The following is a 15,689-nucleotide window of genomic DNA, read 5'->3' as shown; positions in this document are numbered from 1 at the left end:
CTTCCAGAAGCCCTAGGATTTAAGCGTAGCACAGAGGGAGTTAGCTTCAAGGCTGTCGAGGCGACGAAAAGATGATCAGAATGCTGGAGGATGAAAAGCAGAGAGGGGAATATTGCCTAGGACAGTTACCACCTGTAACAGGACAAAAAAGTGTTTTGTGCCTAATAAGCTTTTTGTGCCTGCCCTAAGCAGCGCTAGTATTGAACCAAGAGAGAGGCATATTAGTCCTTTTTGGTAGGATGACACGTCATCACCCTGCTACAAAGGGGAAACCAACAGCTATCATCATCATCATTATCATGTGGAGGGTGCCGCGCGAGGCGTGCTCCGCGGCGGCGACGGACTACGAGATAACGCCACAGTAGCGCGCGTCATCGTGCGTTTGCCGATGACGTGATCACTTCCTGAGACGAAAGAAGTGCGGCCCGAGCAGAGGAACAGCGCCACGGACGCCAGAATCCTGGGGTGAGAGAGAGAGAGAGAAAAATGCGTCGTCGCCGAGAAGACTGCACAAATCGCGCTGCACTAAAATTTCGCCTTAGGGAGTATCGGAATTGTCATCCAATTTTTTTTTTACACTTTCGTACTTAACACTTGCGCGCGCACGTCGGTACGCAGCAGGAGGAGGACGTGTCAAGGAGCGTGAGATTACACGGGTCTGTTAAAAACGAGACCGAAACGTAATAAACTAGAAAGGCATAACTATAGGAGATCAGCGGGAAAGAGCTTCCGCAGTATGCAAGGGCTCCAAGCTAATACGGGATTCGCTGTTTCAGATGGAAGCATTGCGGGACGAGTTAGAACGGTTGAACGAGGACGCCAGTGAATACGACTTCCTATCCATCAAGCGTAAACTTTTGGACATCACGTGAGTCTCTTCGTGTACATCACCTTTATGGAAAAAGGATGTGTGCTTATTTCCAGCAACCTTTTAAAGTAATTGAAGCAGAGCGACAGCTGCTGTTCCGCCCTTGAAAAACTACGGTTTAACCTTCATTTTGCGATTTGCCGGATTGCACTAAATACCCGGTTTAGCGAGCAAATTCACATTTCCCGCCGCAGTTGCACATAGGTATGATGCTTATTCCATTTTATGAATTTCTCCATTTAATGTAAATATTCGTTTGTCCCGGTGATTTTGTTAAATCGAGGTTCGACTGTATTTAAACCTTATCAATACTTTGTGAAGACCCGTTGCGTCTATACAGTTGCGTTGAATCACTAAGCCCGTGATTTCTCCTATAGTATTCATCTCCACACGGAATTGTTTTGCAGCTTGTTGTTATGTGGTATACAGTACCCCGTCGGAAATTCTTTGAGGCTTATGTTGGCGACGCTGAGAATCCTAAATAAGAGCTTTAGGTTTGCGGCACGCTGGCACGTCGAGGAGCGGGTACGTCGTTTAGTAGGCGCATTGTTACGTACGCACGCTTATACGGACACTATGGCACGTAGGCCTGCCAGTGAAAACAAGAAGATGACCTCGTATGTACGGCTGTCGCCGCAAATAGGGCTAGGCCGGGACGCTGTCCTTAGGTTATTAAAGTTTCTTCGTTCCTTCCTTATCGCCGTTATGATGCCAAACCTTGTGGACCCTAAAGAACTGATAAGTAACTATAGAACCATTTGAGGAAGTTAGTGGCATAATTTACACGTCGTAAACATATTCTGCAATTATGTTTTTTTCCCCGCGAATGTCAACCACGCGATACACCACCAACACAGCAGCCACGTAACTGGCGGTTAACACTGTCAAAAGACCGTGCGTGTGGTCGGGATGCATTAAAAATTCGCAGCGGTTGTAAATTGCGCCAAGTGCGCCAACACTCATTGCGCCAATTGCGCCAACTCTCATTGTGCCAATCAAAGGCGCACGCGCAGCCCTATTGCAAGCTTTGCGTCCGCCCTTTGACACCGTATAAAAAGGGCTCTAGCGGAGAACGCAGTGTAGTGCATTTCGCCCTTTTGATCAGAATTAAGGGGCCTTTGCGCCAACAGAAATATTGAAAATGAGCGTCGATGTTGAATCACCTGAACAGGGAACAGCGTCGGAAAGCGGATAGCCAAGCGGACACGCTGAAGACCATCGTTCAGAAGATGAAACGTGTCTGGGAAGACATGGAGGAACTGAGGAGAACGCAGGGATACACGAGCACTTCTGTGAACCTGAAGTTTCGCAGGTAAGTTTACCGAGAAACTGACATGGAAATCAGGAGCTTCTAACTGCTCGGCAGCTTTGGTGAATGCAAACAAAGGTGCATTCCAGTACGAGGCTTGATTTCTCTTCCAGACAACACACAACATTTTTCGTCGCTTTCTTTTTACCTCGACAGAAGGTGCAGTGACAGTGCGGCTGTGGATATTGAAACAAAGCAGCGATCAAGAGATGATGACGAACTGTTTTCTGAGGAACTCCAACTACAAAGCATGCTCCAGCAGCTAGAATGGATGGAATACGAGAGGAAGTTGCATATTTGGAAGCAACAAAGACGCCTAATGGTATGCCTCCATGATATGATCATCTTTTTTAATAAAAACGTTAATGCGATAACAAGTCTAAAAAGCTGCGCCCTTGCTAGCGTATAGGGTTGCTCGTTTCCGGGTTTTATATCTTTTTAAAATCGGCGGGTGAAAATCGGGTGCTATTGTTCAAACCGATAGCGCGGAAGACATCAGTTTTTTTTTTTTGTAAAAGCGCATTCGAACATTCGGGGTTTTTTTCGGGTTAAATTTACAAATGTCCTTTTACACCAAGTTTATTTTATCAGGAGTTATCACGAGTTTCTTAAGTCAAACGCGTTAGAATCGGTGTTTGTTCCAAGCTGGTAATCGGAGGGACATCAGGGTTTTCTAGCAAATACTCTCCGAAATTTGGCGTTTGTTGGGAAATGAATCAGTAATGTTGACAGTAAAAACCATTGATTCTGCTAGCAAATAAACGTTGTATTCAGCAAGATCTGATCATCGATTTTTTTTTTATACATCCTTGTTTGCATGCATTATCATTTACATGTCGGTGTCCATTCGGAACCTGTCCGATCGTTGAACGTATCTCAGCTGGGAGAGAGTTCTGTCGACATCACGTCTTCCCTTACCTAGGAACAACAATGTCAGTACAGCTTTTGCCAGCTTGGGGTAGCGAGCGGTAGAGTCATGCCAATACTCAATGCGTTTGAAAGCTGTGTTTGTGGGGCTTGCTTCCCGCAAGTGCTAGTAGATAACGGCGGACCGCCAGCCCACAATTGTGCATATCGATACTTTGAAAAGGTCCATTCGGGGAGAAATTGGGTTTAACCAGATTCTCCTGAAACAGACTCGGGGTAAATTCGAGTAAATTCGGGTTTTACCCGATTCTCCTGAAACAGATTCGGGGTAAATTCGGGTGAATTCGTGTTTTACCCGTAACTTCTGAAACAGACTCGGGATAAATTCGGGTTTTACCCGATTCTCCTGAAACAAACTCGGGGTAAATTTGGGTAAATTCGGGTTTTACCTGATTCTTCTAAAACAAACTTGGGGGAAATTCGGGTAAATTCGGGTAAATTTGGGTTTTACCCGATTTTTCTGAACCAGACTCGGGGTAAATTCGGGTAAATTCGGGTTTTACCCGATTCTCCTGAAACAGACTCGGGGTGTAAAAATCGGGTAAATTCGGGTTTTACCCTAAAACGAACAATGAACAAACGAACAACAGGCAAGTTACATAACAGCCAGACACGCTTTAACCTAGTTGAACTGATCCTACTGTGATAAGCATCTCAACGAAGCGGAAAGTACCGTGTTACTGAGAATGAGCAGTTTGTATCAGCGGCAAGACGCGTAATATTCAGTGGATAAATTTTCCCGAATGGGCGACCCACAAGGTTTCGCCATCTGTCCTAACTTCAGACATGCGTCATGAAGTGTTTCAAGAAAGCAGTATTGATACAGCTACGCGAAAAACTGGCTTGTACTAAGAGAACGTTCACGAGCAGACTGCACACGCTGTTCTTGCACTTTCTGTTTCCCTCTTACGGGGCGAGCGTCTGCAACACGTCGTTCTGTCTGCAGAATGGAGACACAGAGAGCCAGGAAGACGCAGAAGACAAGCCGTGTCCTCCGGCAGAGATCAATAAGGACGAAATTGCTGAGCTGGTTCATCACAGGGCAGAAAGACAGCATGAACTGACAGGTGCGTGTGGCATTCACCTTCGAAAATACAAGTTTTTTTTAAGGCGCGAAGCCCCTCAGGGGCTGGGGCTGTCGGCGTCTCCTGTCGTCGTAATCGTCGGCTCATGTAGTCACAGTACTAAGACACCGGGAAGCTTGTTTACCCCTCGCGCTAGAACGTAACGCGTACTAAAAAAATACACCGGGACACTCATTTACTCCTCGCGCTACAGAGCTTCGTACTTCAAATAAGAGACTCTTCCAGCAAAGCTGAATACCTCTACCCCGCAAAGGTTTCATCTCCGTTGTCAAAAACGCCAAGGCGTCTAGGATACCTTTATACACTGCATGCTTCGACCCTCACCAGGTTTCACGTTAGTGGAGATGGCCCGGCATTTTTTCTTCTAAGTCACAACAAGCAGTAATAGTGGCGGTAGTTTGAGTGTGTTTATTACTAGAACCTTCGTTAAAAAAATGACAATACTATTTAGCAATTTTCTACCGCTAAATACAAAAAAGATGTTTGGAAGTACACATTTCAGATTTGGATACAGCCCGCGTCGCAAAGTGTTAAACAGGAACATATTTTTATCTATGGTGACTTTATCGGAGGACAAAGCAAGTACAAGGCGTGGCGACGCGTTTCACGTGTTATATTAGTAGGGAGTTTATCACAGGCGCTCATGTATCATTTTTTTTCTGGGCAAAAAGTACCAAAAAGACATGCTTCCACAGCTACAGACTGTTCCTTTCAGCATGAAGTGTGCATGAAGTGTGCTTGCACGTCCAAGATCTAGAAATGTTAGACTGCTGACTGGACGGCTCTGGATAACGTTAAAATAGCTCAGTAAATTGGTGCACAAGCATTTAATTACGTCTTACGCGGCGCTGGCAATCGTGGCACGACAGAATATAATGTGACATTATTAGAAAAAAAAAAAAACTTCCCCGGTCTTACTTAATAGAGAATCGCGTCAACGAAGCCGCGTTTCCAGCAGCTGAGACTTCAAACTTTGTTGCGTGTATTTTTAACTCAAATAATTTTTGCTTTTTTTGGTGGGGATTCCGGAAATCTCCAGCTGATGTAGCGTATCTGGTCCGAGGAAAGATCACTCCTTCTCACCAGTGTCCGAGGTACGGTCACCATATGCTCCTTTCCTTATCTGTCTATGGACTTTATGGTTAGACGTTTTAAATGTAGAACTTTTGCACTCTAGACAAAAACAGTGTTTGTTTAGTTTGTGTTTGAAAAAAAATGAGCCTGTACCGGTAGATTACAGCTCCGCAAATACATACGTACCACTCGCGGTTGCAGCGGTTGTTCATTAACGCACTTTGGTTTCTATTACTAAACGGTTAACATATAACGTCAGGGTAAACAGCATCAGCATAAACCTTGAAAAATGCCGCTCGAAAGGCTCCCTCTGCAAAAGTTCGCGCACTGTTACCTCACAGTGAATCACCGAGAGCTAAGAAGGCACCGAGCTAACACTCGTTAATTTTATTACAAGTAGAATGTAAGCATTACTCGGTGTGGTATGGCAGCTAAGGAGAGTAAGAATTAAAAAAAAAATTACCCAGCTTCACTGACTTAACGTCAGGAATGTTGAGGATAACAGCGAAGCCGCCTGGCGTTCTCTAATCGCAAGGGTAAGCTTCATAGAGCCTCTCAAACCCAGCAGATTGATTCCCGATCGCGCCAATTTATTTCTGTCGTGTTTTAGTGGTCGCGCCGTCTACGGAACTTTTTGTTGCTTTTGAACTTGGAACACTGCCACGAGGGGGCATGCACTTTACTTTTCTTTGGCGGTGTATATTTTTATTTGCTATGGCAAAAATCAAGCATCCATGTATTTTTAATTAAAAGAACAATGCAAATATCCCTTATGTATAGATGTCTTGCCTCAGGTATGCCTACCGTATTTACCCGATTCTAACGCGCCCCCGATTCTAACGCGCACCCGATTTTCCTGGCAAAAAAAAAAAAAAAACGAAAAAACTTGCACCTCCGATTGTGACGCCCACGGGACTTTGTGACCCAGAAAAACGAATGCGAGAGAAACGGGCGATTTATTTCTCGAAGTAATCTCACTCATCTCACTCCTCGTCGCTCTCCGCTGACCACAAGATCTCATCCTCGGTGCCTTCAAGCACGTTCGCGATGCCACACTTCTGAACTAACGTTCAACCATGATCGATCGGATCGTAGCCCACGCCTCGCACGCCCATCCCGGGAGCTTCTCCAGAGGTGCACGCTTCAGCCGACCGCTCGTTTTGAACGCGTGCGAGCCGCTGCTGCCATTGCTGTTATCAAGCGCGCAAGTGAAACGATTTGACGATTTGTGTGAACGCCGATGGAAAAGCCTAGGCGCCTAGGCTTGCTGCGTCCGAAAAATCGTTGCTAAAAGCTTTGGCGCCATCTTGAGATGGTGATGGCGATGGGTGGAACGAAATTTTCGCTGTTTCGGCAGTTTCGGTTTTGTATCCGATTCTAACGCGCATGCCATTTTTCGGCCTACTTTTTCAGAAAAAAGTGCGCGTTAGAATCGGGTAAATACGGTAATTGTTTATTTTTGCTCAACAGTGGTGTCAAGTGTAAACACTGCCACCAGATTTAGTAGTTTAGAAAAGATTTGCCTATATGAGCGCCTCGTTCAAGCATTCTTTCGACTTGCTGCATGTGGGCTTGGCGCTTGCTCGCCTTCTCGCTTGGCTATGCCCTCTCCGCATCGCTGTGACCGCGTTACCACATTTCGTTCCATGAAAGCCTCGACCACGAGCAGCCTTGCTGTTGAAAACTTGGGTTGAGCATTTAGCGGTTTAATTAAGTTTAGCGGAATGAGAACGCAAATCGGTGCCAGTTTTGCCGAAGTGACGAAGAAAATTTCGCGAAAACCTCCCTCCAGGGAAACCTTGCTCCTGTAAAGCGTGCACCTTCTTTAGCTGCAGAGCATTAGGTGAAGAGGAACTTAGGAAATGTCGCCAGGTGGTTGGGCATGGTTGGTGTTAAGTGGTGGGTGGCTGGCTGGACGGACTGGCAAATGAATCAACGGACAGATAACAAGATGTAGAGAGGACAATTGAGATAAAGAGTAGGAGATGGGGAACAGCGAAGCAGGAGATATCGAGCTATCTGTATATACAGAATGCAAGCCATCAGAAAGAACGTGGCTGATTTTTTTAGATTATTTTTTTTGTGTGGAAATAGAAACTCCGGAATTGTTTGAAAGCAAGCACTGAACAACGCAAGTCCTTTGTGGGACCCGAACTCACGACCTTGGGATTACATGTCTGACATCTTACCAGTTCGGTTACCAGGGCTTATCACTTACTGGTGTATCTGTGTATGTACCTACAGGATGCAAGTAAAATGATATCTTACGTAAGCTTCTGTGTTGGACGCATCTGAGTTTTGCCTACATTTTACAGCGCAGAACAACAGCGAAGACAGGAGGTCACAAAAACCCATGTTCACTTGAGAATCATGTTTAACGAAAAAGAAGTTTGCAAGACAGACACCAGGTAAATATCTCACTCTACTTGTTGAAGTCATTGTGACGTTTCGGTAACTACATTCTTCAGACCCCTCGGTGAAGACTTTACCATGGCTTGGGGCCAGATCTTTGCGCTCAGAATTGTGCAATTTCCAAGGAATATCAGCCTAGAGGTAAGAAGTCATGTTTACATCATATATAAATAACACAAATGTAGAAATAATGGCACTTTCGTCCGGTATGTTTTCGCATGTTTTTTTTGTTTAAACGGGCATAGTCTTGAAATGAACCAATATGTCGTGAAAGAATAGACATGTTAAAAAAATAAACAAGTCTATGTACACTAGTATACAATCCCCGCGAACAACACAGTGACATCCGTTCGGAGCTGAAGTAACCCAGACGTACTATTAACTGCAGCATGCAAGGACACAACTGAAACAACGCATTAGAGTTGCGTATATTTTACTGGGTCAATTTCGTCAAGCAGTACTCGGTTGACGTTTTTTTCTTTTGTGTCGTAGGTCTATGAGACGAGAGGGGTGTTGTCCCAGAGGCTGGCCGAAGTGCTGGTCCCAGTTCCGGACGGCGAACAAACGGCGTCCAACGCGCACTTGACGGCCATTCACTTTGCGAGTGATAAGGTGGTTTCCACGTCACACGCTGGCGTGGGCTGCGGTAGGTATACGTGTCTTCTTGGCGCCTGGAGGTGTGGGCTTTTATTCCCATATATAACAGCTCGCTAGGTGACTTAACAAGCTGACCACTAAACAATCTAACAAACGTGCATTAAGAAACCGATGGCTACACACTTCGGACATCCCAAAGGTGGTCCTACATGTGATAGCCTTTCTGCACATTGTGGGCCAGTCCCAGATTAGAGGACGGATGCGAAAAGGGAAAGTGGAGTCATTGTGGAGGAGGATTTGATGCGGCAACATCCTCGGAGAAATTGTGGAGAAAGCATCCTCCACGCACCTTTGCGTCCGCACTTTACGACCTTTAAACTACCGGGTTAGGTAGGTATGAATGAACGAACAGGCACGAATCAGTTGTAGCTGATGCTACGGTAACATTTGGCGAAGTGCATACACCTCTATATCTTACGTTTTTGACGCACGCGCATATATGTTGCTCGCAATCTCCCCCCCACCCCCTAAATAACTGCTAAACAGAGTGTGTCATTTGGGAGAGAGAACACCGGCCGTTTTTCTTCCACATCATGAAAAGATCGAGGATTTCGAAGGCGCCCAATGAAGAATATGTACCTCATTCTATTGCGAACTTGCGACAAACAGCACCAAGCACGGGCAAGGACTAGTCTTTGTTCAAGGTTCGGGCTTCGCGTCCGCGAGGAGAAGAGAAGGCGAATAATAAGGAAGGGGGGCCCGTAAAACGCCTCAGCAAGTGATGGGAAAGAATGCACACCATCTGGCGCACCGTATTGCGGGTGAATTAGGCTGAGTTCAAAAAGACGGCTTTTTTTACTTGAATTCCCTATTATGTCCCGCTATCGTTAATGAATAGTTATTCTGCCACCGACGTCGATGCTTCGGGTTTCGGTCCTGGCGCAACTGTTCTCCCATAGTGACCTAGCCGTAAAAAGTAGAGGCATAGCCACAAGAAAATATATATTGTATTCCAATTTATTGCCCGATATGTATATGAACAAACAAATAAATCACGTCAGCCAGCCGGCAAAACTATGTTCCACAAAAAAGACATTATAAATCAGCCTAGTGAGTTTAAATTGCGAAAAACGTCGAACAGAAACGAAAGAGAACATTGTTCGCTGCGCAACAAAATCGCGGAAATCAGTTATGTATGAATGTAGCAGCAGTCGCCTTGTCAAGCTGCCAGCTAGTGCAGCTTTTTGCGATTGCCCCTCGTTCTACTTCAAAGAAAATAAAATTTGATCGATTGATTGATTGATTGATTGATTGATTGATTGATTGATTGATTGATTGATTGATTGATTGATTGATTGATTGATTGATTGATTGATTGATTGATTGATTGATTGATTGATTGATTGATTGATTGAAAACCCTGCACACTTCCGTATCTTTACGTCAATTCCTCCTTTCCTGTTAATTTTCCAAGGATCTCGCCTAGAGGTCGGCCGCTCCGGACCTTTGTGGCTGAGCCTGAACGGGGAGCTCACCTGCAGCCTAGCGTGGGCCGACATGCCGAACGGACAGAAAGTGGTCATACGTAGCGGAGCATCACTGAATGTCAGGTAAGAAAAGCCTTTCGGAAAGTACAAGTCGTTTTAGGAGTGGCAGCGGACAGCATGGAGTGAAGAAGGTACTCTTGGAACTGCTGTGAACACGTCAGCGTAATCTGGACACACGCAAAACAGGAGTCGGCGACACATGCGATACTCATGACTCGATTATTCTGGGACCAAATTCTTGAAATATTGGCTCTTTGGGGGTATGTTTACCCCAGTAAACGTCGCTACAAACACTTAAAGCCTTGTTCTGACACAGACGTGTCACCGACACGGGCCTGTACCGTGACACGTCGCCAGAGAAATCAACCTGTTTCGGGAATTTGGGTATGAAGTGGAGCTAGTTGGTTGACAACGGACTACTAAAAAACAACGCAAATCCACGTGTTGCTCCTCGTTTTCGCGCTATTTTCCGATGTTTTGTTTTCAGACTTCGACCTCAAATAAAGAGTTGTGCATAGCGCCTGTCGTGCCGTATTCTTTCTTTTGAGTCCGTTTATATCGGGCTAATATATCAAAGCGATTAGAACTACGCTTGAAGTGACGATTATTTACTTGTCTAGCCAGGTGGGGTATTTCGTTACTTTCACGACTAATTGCTCGATAGTTGTCTAGTATGATACAGAGTTATCGTGCAGAATACATTGTTCTACCAAGTTTTAGGCCGATATAAGTCATCAAGCATAACTCTTGGGGGGGGGTCTTAAGTTTTGACCACTAATCAGTCCTAGAAATTACGTGGCTTAGGTAATATTTAATACAAACGCTTGCTTCCCGCAAAACATCAATATTTTAAAAATGATGTCGTTGGGTTTCTGTGAGCCAAAAACGACGACGAGTAGTGATAGTCTAGGGAATTATGTATACAAAAGTGCTCAGCATAGCAAGGTGAAACGACGACCGTACGGTGCGGGACACTATAATTCAAACTAAAGCAAATATATATGAGGCGCAACGGAGGAGAGCAGATGCGAACGGCAGGCGACAGACGGGCCACGTAAGGAGCAGAAAAAATACCAGGGCACGGGTATAGGAAGATTATAGGGAAAGGAAACACTGCCGAGGGCTCAGCCGCCAAAGCATTGAGGAGGTGTGACGTGCACAGACGGACTCAGGACAAGATTTGTTATGTTTACGTTGTTGAATCTGGCCAGTGCTGTAATCTCACATTTCTGTCACGCTTTGTTCACAACGGAAATTATCTTTACAAACATATTATTCGCACGAATACAGGTCGTGCGTAACATCTCAAGGACGAGGTGGAAAAGCGAGGCTCGGGAGCATACTGAACCGCTCCAAGCTGAGGGCACTCGCGCAGCAGCCACAAGGAAGCAACAAGGACAGCTCGGTAGGCAGAGCCTCCTTGTCCCTCTATTGCGTATATATCCTTCTTGTATGTGCTCAGCAGCCACAGCTGAAGTTACACGTCCCTTGTGAGCACAATACCCGCGATTCAAGGAACAAATTTATTCCATATACTTTTTAATCTAAAATGGCGTTCTATATGCACAGTGCCTAATACTTCCATTGAAGACGACTTATTTTGGTAATTTCGTATAATTGCGCAACCCTTCTATTTCAGACCCACGACCAAAAGGACAAAGGCACCGGCCTTGAGTTTTGCGACAAAGCCGAGTTGGAAAGGAACCCGCGGTTCTCGCTGCTCCTGCTGCGTAGCGCAGGAGTCGCCGAGTTCCGAGACTTCACCATGGTGCCGCTCATGTCCAACGAGTACTCCCTTTCGCTCATGGAGGTGAGGGGAAGGGCTTGTTTTTCTTTCGGACAACGAGTATTGTTTCAGGTCGGTTGATACGTAGCCCGCCCAAATTAAATTAGGCATGAGAGAGAGAGAGAGAGAGAGAGAGAGAGAGAGAGAGAGAGAGAGAGAGAGAGAGAGAGAGAGAGAGAGAGAGAGAGAGAGAGAGAGAGAGAGACGTTTGCCAGCATGTTGTCGCCTAGATGCAACTCTGCCGAAATGGAGAGGATGGCATGAAGGCCCCAAATGAAACAGGGCAGAAGAGAGGGCGAAAAAGGGAAAGGTAAAAAAACGTGGTTGATGCCTCTTTCATAGAAATCGGTAAAACACGACAGTGAAATGCGATTTCTCAGGATCAGTTGAATGTTGATTCTGCATCGATGTGAACTTTCACATTGCTATTTATATTTCATCAGTGTGGCACCGCTAGACGCACCAAAATTAGACACTGGATTACACGCGCCGGAGCATTGCGTAAATTCGACTGAAACCACAGGCGCTCGCAAACCGTGCGAACGAAACCGAACTGTTTGTCAGCGAATCGTTTGGTGAATTCACGGTCCGCTGCAGCGAAATGAGCATGATTTGCGGGTCGGCTGCTGTCTTGTGGGTGTGCTTGGAGACCGAAGTCCTGCTGGCGGGTCGCTTTGGCAAAGTTGCGGCCACTTCGGTCGTGCTCCGTGGCGTTTACGGCAGACGGTTGAGTTGCGACTAGCTCAGCTTGTGGAACGTGAGAGGCAGAGTTCGCGGCCCGCAACAGTAGCGCCAACTATCGGCGCTCAATAGCGTCCCAACGCACTACTTCGCTTCACCTCTCTAGGACGACATCACCATCTGAACAGAGATTCTTATATGAGCGGATATAAGGCGCGTTCGCAAAGATAAGCAGGCGTGAATCATAGCCCAGTCGGCAAAGCGTCTGACACGCTGAGCACGAGGTCGCGGGTTCGATTCCGGCCGCGGTGGCCGCTTTTCTGATGGAGGCGAAAAGCAAAAACGCCCGTGTGTACGAGATTTCGGCGCACGTTAAAGATCCCCAGGTGGTCAAAATTAATCCGGAGCCCTCCACAACGGCGTGCCTCATCGCCTGCGTTGCGTCGGCGCATTAAACCCTACAATCAATCCATCATCAATCAAAGCGTCTGACACCTCCCGTTATGGCCAGAGTTATCGTGGGCGCGAAACCTAGCGCCGCCGCGTCACTGGAACTTTTAAAGACGGTAGTCTTTCTTGGGCCACTTCAACCCAGAAATTTTGGTCTGTCTGTCTGTCTGTCTGACTCGATTCAGCCACCCGGCCAAAGCGAAAGAGAATATGCGCAATAGTCTTATATACTCACAGCCGAATCTAAACGTCTAAGTCCAGTTTATATATTCATACTTGTCAACATTATTGAACAAAAACAAGAGATTACGCAAATATAAGACAGAAAATTAATACACAAGGTATATTTACAGTGTTCCTCTATCAAAAAATTCATGGATGCTTGATTTTCATGAAATGCAGTGGAAATGATTGCTTTCCACTGCAGAAAAAAAAATCACACTGTCGCCTGCTGTCGCCGGCGCCACCATAGCTTCTGGCAGCATTTTTAAAAAATGAAACGCCAACAGTGACGAAAGGTTCCACTAGATAGGTTCCACGTTCTGCTTGGAACGCACGTGGACTAGGGCGACGCGGTACTATAAACGTTGAAGTGGGGCGCCTCGATTCATGCGCGTCTCCGCCGTACTGCAGTGCTGGCATCGAGGAACCCGGCCTGTAGCAATGGACAGCGATAAATTTAAGTAGACATGAGACCTTTGCATGAGCGCGACGGAAGAGGAACAGCACGAGAGGTGAGCGTGAAAGCAAAGGGAGGCACTTACTTGGCAAATGTCGGCAAAGACTATCGTCTTTCGTCGACATTTGCACACGAAAGGAGCAGATGTGCGGCCAATTTTTTTTCTGGCGATGTCATTTCCGTGACGGATATGACGTCGGTGGGGTATTGTTGTACCCCGGAATAAAACACTTGTTTGTTAAAATTACACAAAACTTCAATCGTACCAGGTAGACAAAGCAAAACCTGGCACCAAGTTTGAGTAGCATTGCTGATTAAGTGACGCCTTTTGTTTCCAAAGCTGGAGTATGTTCTTGTAAAATAATACTGAGTCTTCGTTTGCGTAGCCATCGCCCCCTGCGGAAGTGCAATATGAATATTCGTATTACGCTGTTGATGTTAACTGAGGGGGCGAATAGTTGTTGCTTACAACAGTAAAGCGATCCAGTCTGCGCGAAGCCAACCAGTCTACTCTAAAACTTGCAGAACTGCGTATTAACCGATATTCTTATAATTCCAGCAAGCCAGTGGGAGCGAAGAACATTTTGACGCGCACGCGTCCACGCTCACACGTATCCCACCAACCACGTGAATAAAAAGTATTATTTGATCGATCGATTGATTGATCGATCGATTGATTGATTGATTGATTGATTGATTGATTGATTGATTGATTGATTGATTGATTGATTGATCGATTGATTGATCGATTGATTGATTGATTGATTACACAGTTTAACGCACCGACGCAGTACAGGCGTAGAGGCGCCCGGAGTGGAAGGCTCCGGATTAATTTTGGCCACCTGGGTATTTTTATTTATTTTATTTACAGTATACTGCGGTCACGGAGGACCATGCAGGTGGGAACATGGTGATGCAGATATACAATATATGTGGCACGGCAGTAGCCACATAGCGCACAAGCACCCTAAGTAACAAATAGTGAAGGAATAGACGTATCGGCATAACTAGAAACATGGAAAACGGTTTAACCCAGCCAAGGAACAAAATAACACACCTTACAGGAGGGTTCAATACACATTACATCAAGAAGACACCATAGAGGTCTCCGAAAACAATGAAAGGTGTGCAGAATACTTTACTGCTAACAACAGATAACAGGGCATCAATAAAGCATCAGCATTTCAAAAATCTTTTACGTGCGCCGAAATCTCGTACACTCGAGCGTTTTTGCTTTTCGCCTCAATCAGAAAAGCGGCTGCCGCGGCCGGGAATGTGAACAAAAAGTAACATTCTTTTAAATCAACGACGCAAACTTAATATTCATTTATGGAGGCCAAGGACAGCATCACCTAACTTACAATGCAAAAACATGCAATGTAACGAAGCTAGCTAAGCGGGAACGCCGTTTTCGCCGAATACTCGTACTTGTATGAGCGGAAATGGCAAAAGCAATCAAAGCGTAGCGATAGTCCGGTGCGAGAGCACCCACGGACTCTGCAACACTGCTGATAAACGCTTTCACTCTTTCCTTCGCGCCTGGAAGCACTGTGAAAGCTACAGTTACCGCCAGCACAGAGCGGAACTGCGCGATTTGCTCGTCGCAGCAGGTACGCCTTCCGCTTCTGCTTTGCTTCTACACCTTTCTTTTTGAAGTGGCTATCGAATGCGTACATTGCTGCAACTGAACGAAAGCGGGCCAATAGCCGCTACATCGGTTTAACGACATAATTCCAGCTATCCAAAAACGCTAAGACTGGGAAAGAGAGACAATGTTTTGAGCAGGTTTCTCATGAGTTATCTGATGGGCATAAAGCAGTAGTTTTTTGGCTTAGCTACTTTGCGACCCATAATCTAAAAAAAAGTTAGAAAAAGTCGAGAAAAGTGTTGCAGGGTTCTTTTAAGGAGTCCAAACCTCCTCCCTCCCTCCCTCCTTACCTCCCTCCCTCCCTCCTTACCTCTCTCTCTCTCTCTCTCTCTCTCTCTCTCTCTCTCTCTCTCTCTCTCTCTCTCTCTCTCTCTCTCTCTCTCTCTCTCTCTCTCTCTCTTCGAACAGAAAATTTACGCACGTGAGGCCCGCAAGGAGGAGAGCTTTTCGGGCCACCACGACCCCATCGAAGCACGACAAGCGAGGATGTCGCACGCCATCAGAGAGGTGAGACCTGTCTTTTACAGCGGATCTGTTTATGGCTAGTGTTCCGTGCATTTTTGCTCTGTCTCCACTTTGGTGGAAAATCGTTTGATTCTGCGCGAGAACTTATGCGTCCCATCACT

At 45.9% G+C, this 15,689-nt stretch overlaps 1 protein-coding gene across 1 annotated transcript in view; it reads left to right on the top strand.

Annotated features, from left to right (window-relative positions):
- Cc2d2a (Coiled-coil and C2 domain containing 2A) overlaps positions 1–15,689 on the top strand; it is a 57,011-nt gene that overhangs the window by 17,825 nt on the left and 23,497 nt on the right. The window contains exons 11-22 of the mRNA XM_077691645.1: positions 777–868; positions 2,040–2,180; positions 2,334–2,499; positions 4,051–4,171; positions 5,229–5,283; positions 7,579–7,671; positions 7,732–7,816; positions 8,168–8,321; positions 9,747–9,882; positions 11,110–11,224; positions 11,459–11,629; positions 15,472–15,570. Of these exons, the coding sequence (XP_077547771.1) occupies positions 777–868; positions 2,040–2,180; positions 2,334–2,499; positions 4,051–4,171; positions 5,229–5,283; positions 7,579–7,671; positions 7,732–7,816; positions 8,168–8,321; positions 9,747–9,882; positions 11,110–11,224; positions 11,459–11,629; positions 15,472–15,570 (1,428 nt within the window). The remainder of the gene's footprint in view (positions 1–776; positions 869–2,039; positions 2,181–2,333; positions 2,500–4,050; positions 4,172–5,228; positions 5,284–7,578; positions 7,672–7,731; positions 7,817–8,167; positions 8,322–9,746; positions 9,883–11,109; positions 11,225–11,458; positions 11,630–15,471; positions 15,571–15,689) is intronic.

Source organism: Haemaphysalis longicornis, unplaced genomic scaffold, assembly GCF_048455015.1.
Source record: "Haemaphysalis longicornis isolate Haplotype H1 unplaced genomic scaffold, Haemaphysalis longicornis Haplotype H1 scaffold_10, whole genome shotgun sequence".
NCBI classification, from domain to species: domain Eukaryota; kingdom Metazoa; phylum Arthropoda; class Arachnida; order Ixodida; family Ixodidae; genus Haemaphysalis; species Haemaphysalis longicornis.
This window is presented reverse-complemented; position numbering and strand designations above follow the sequence as displayed.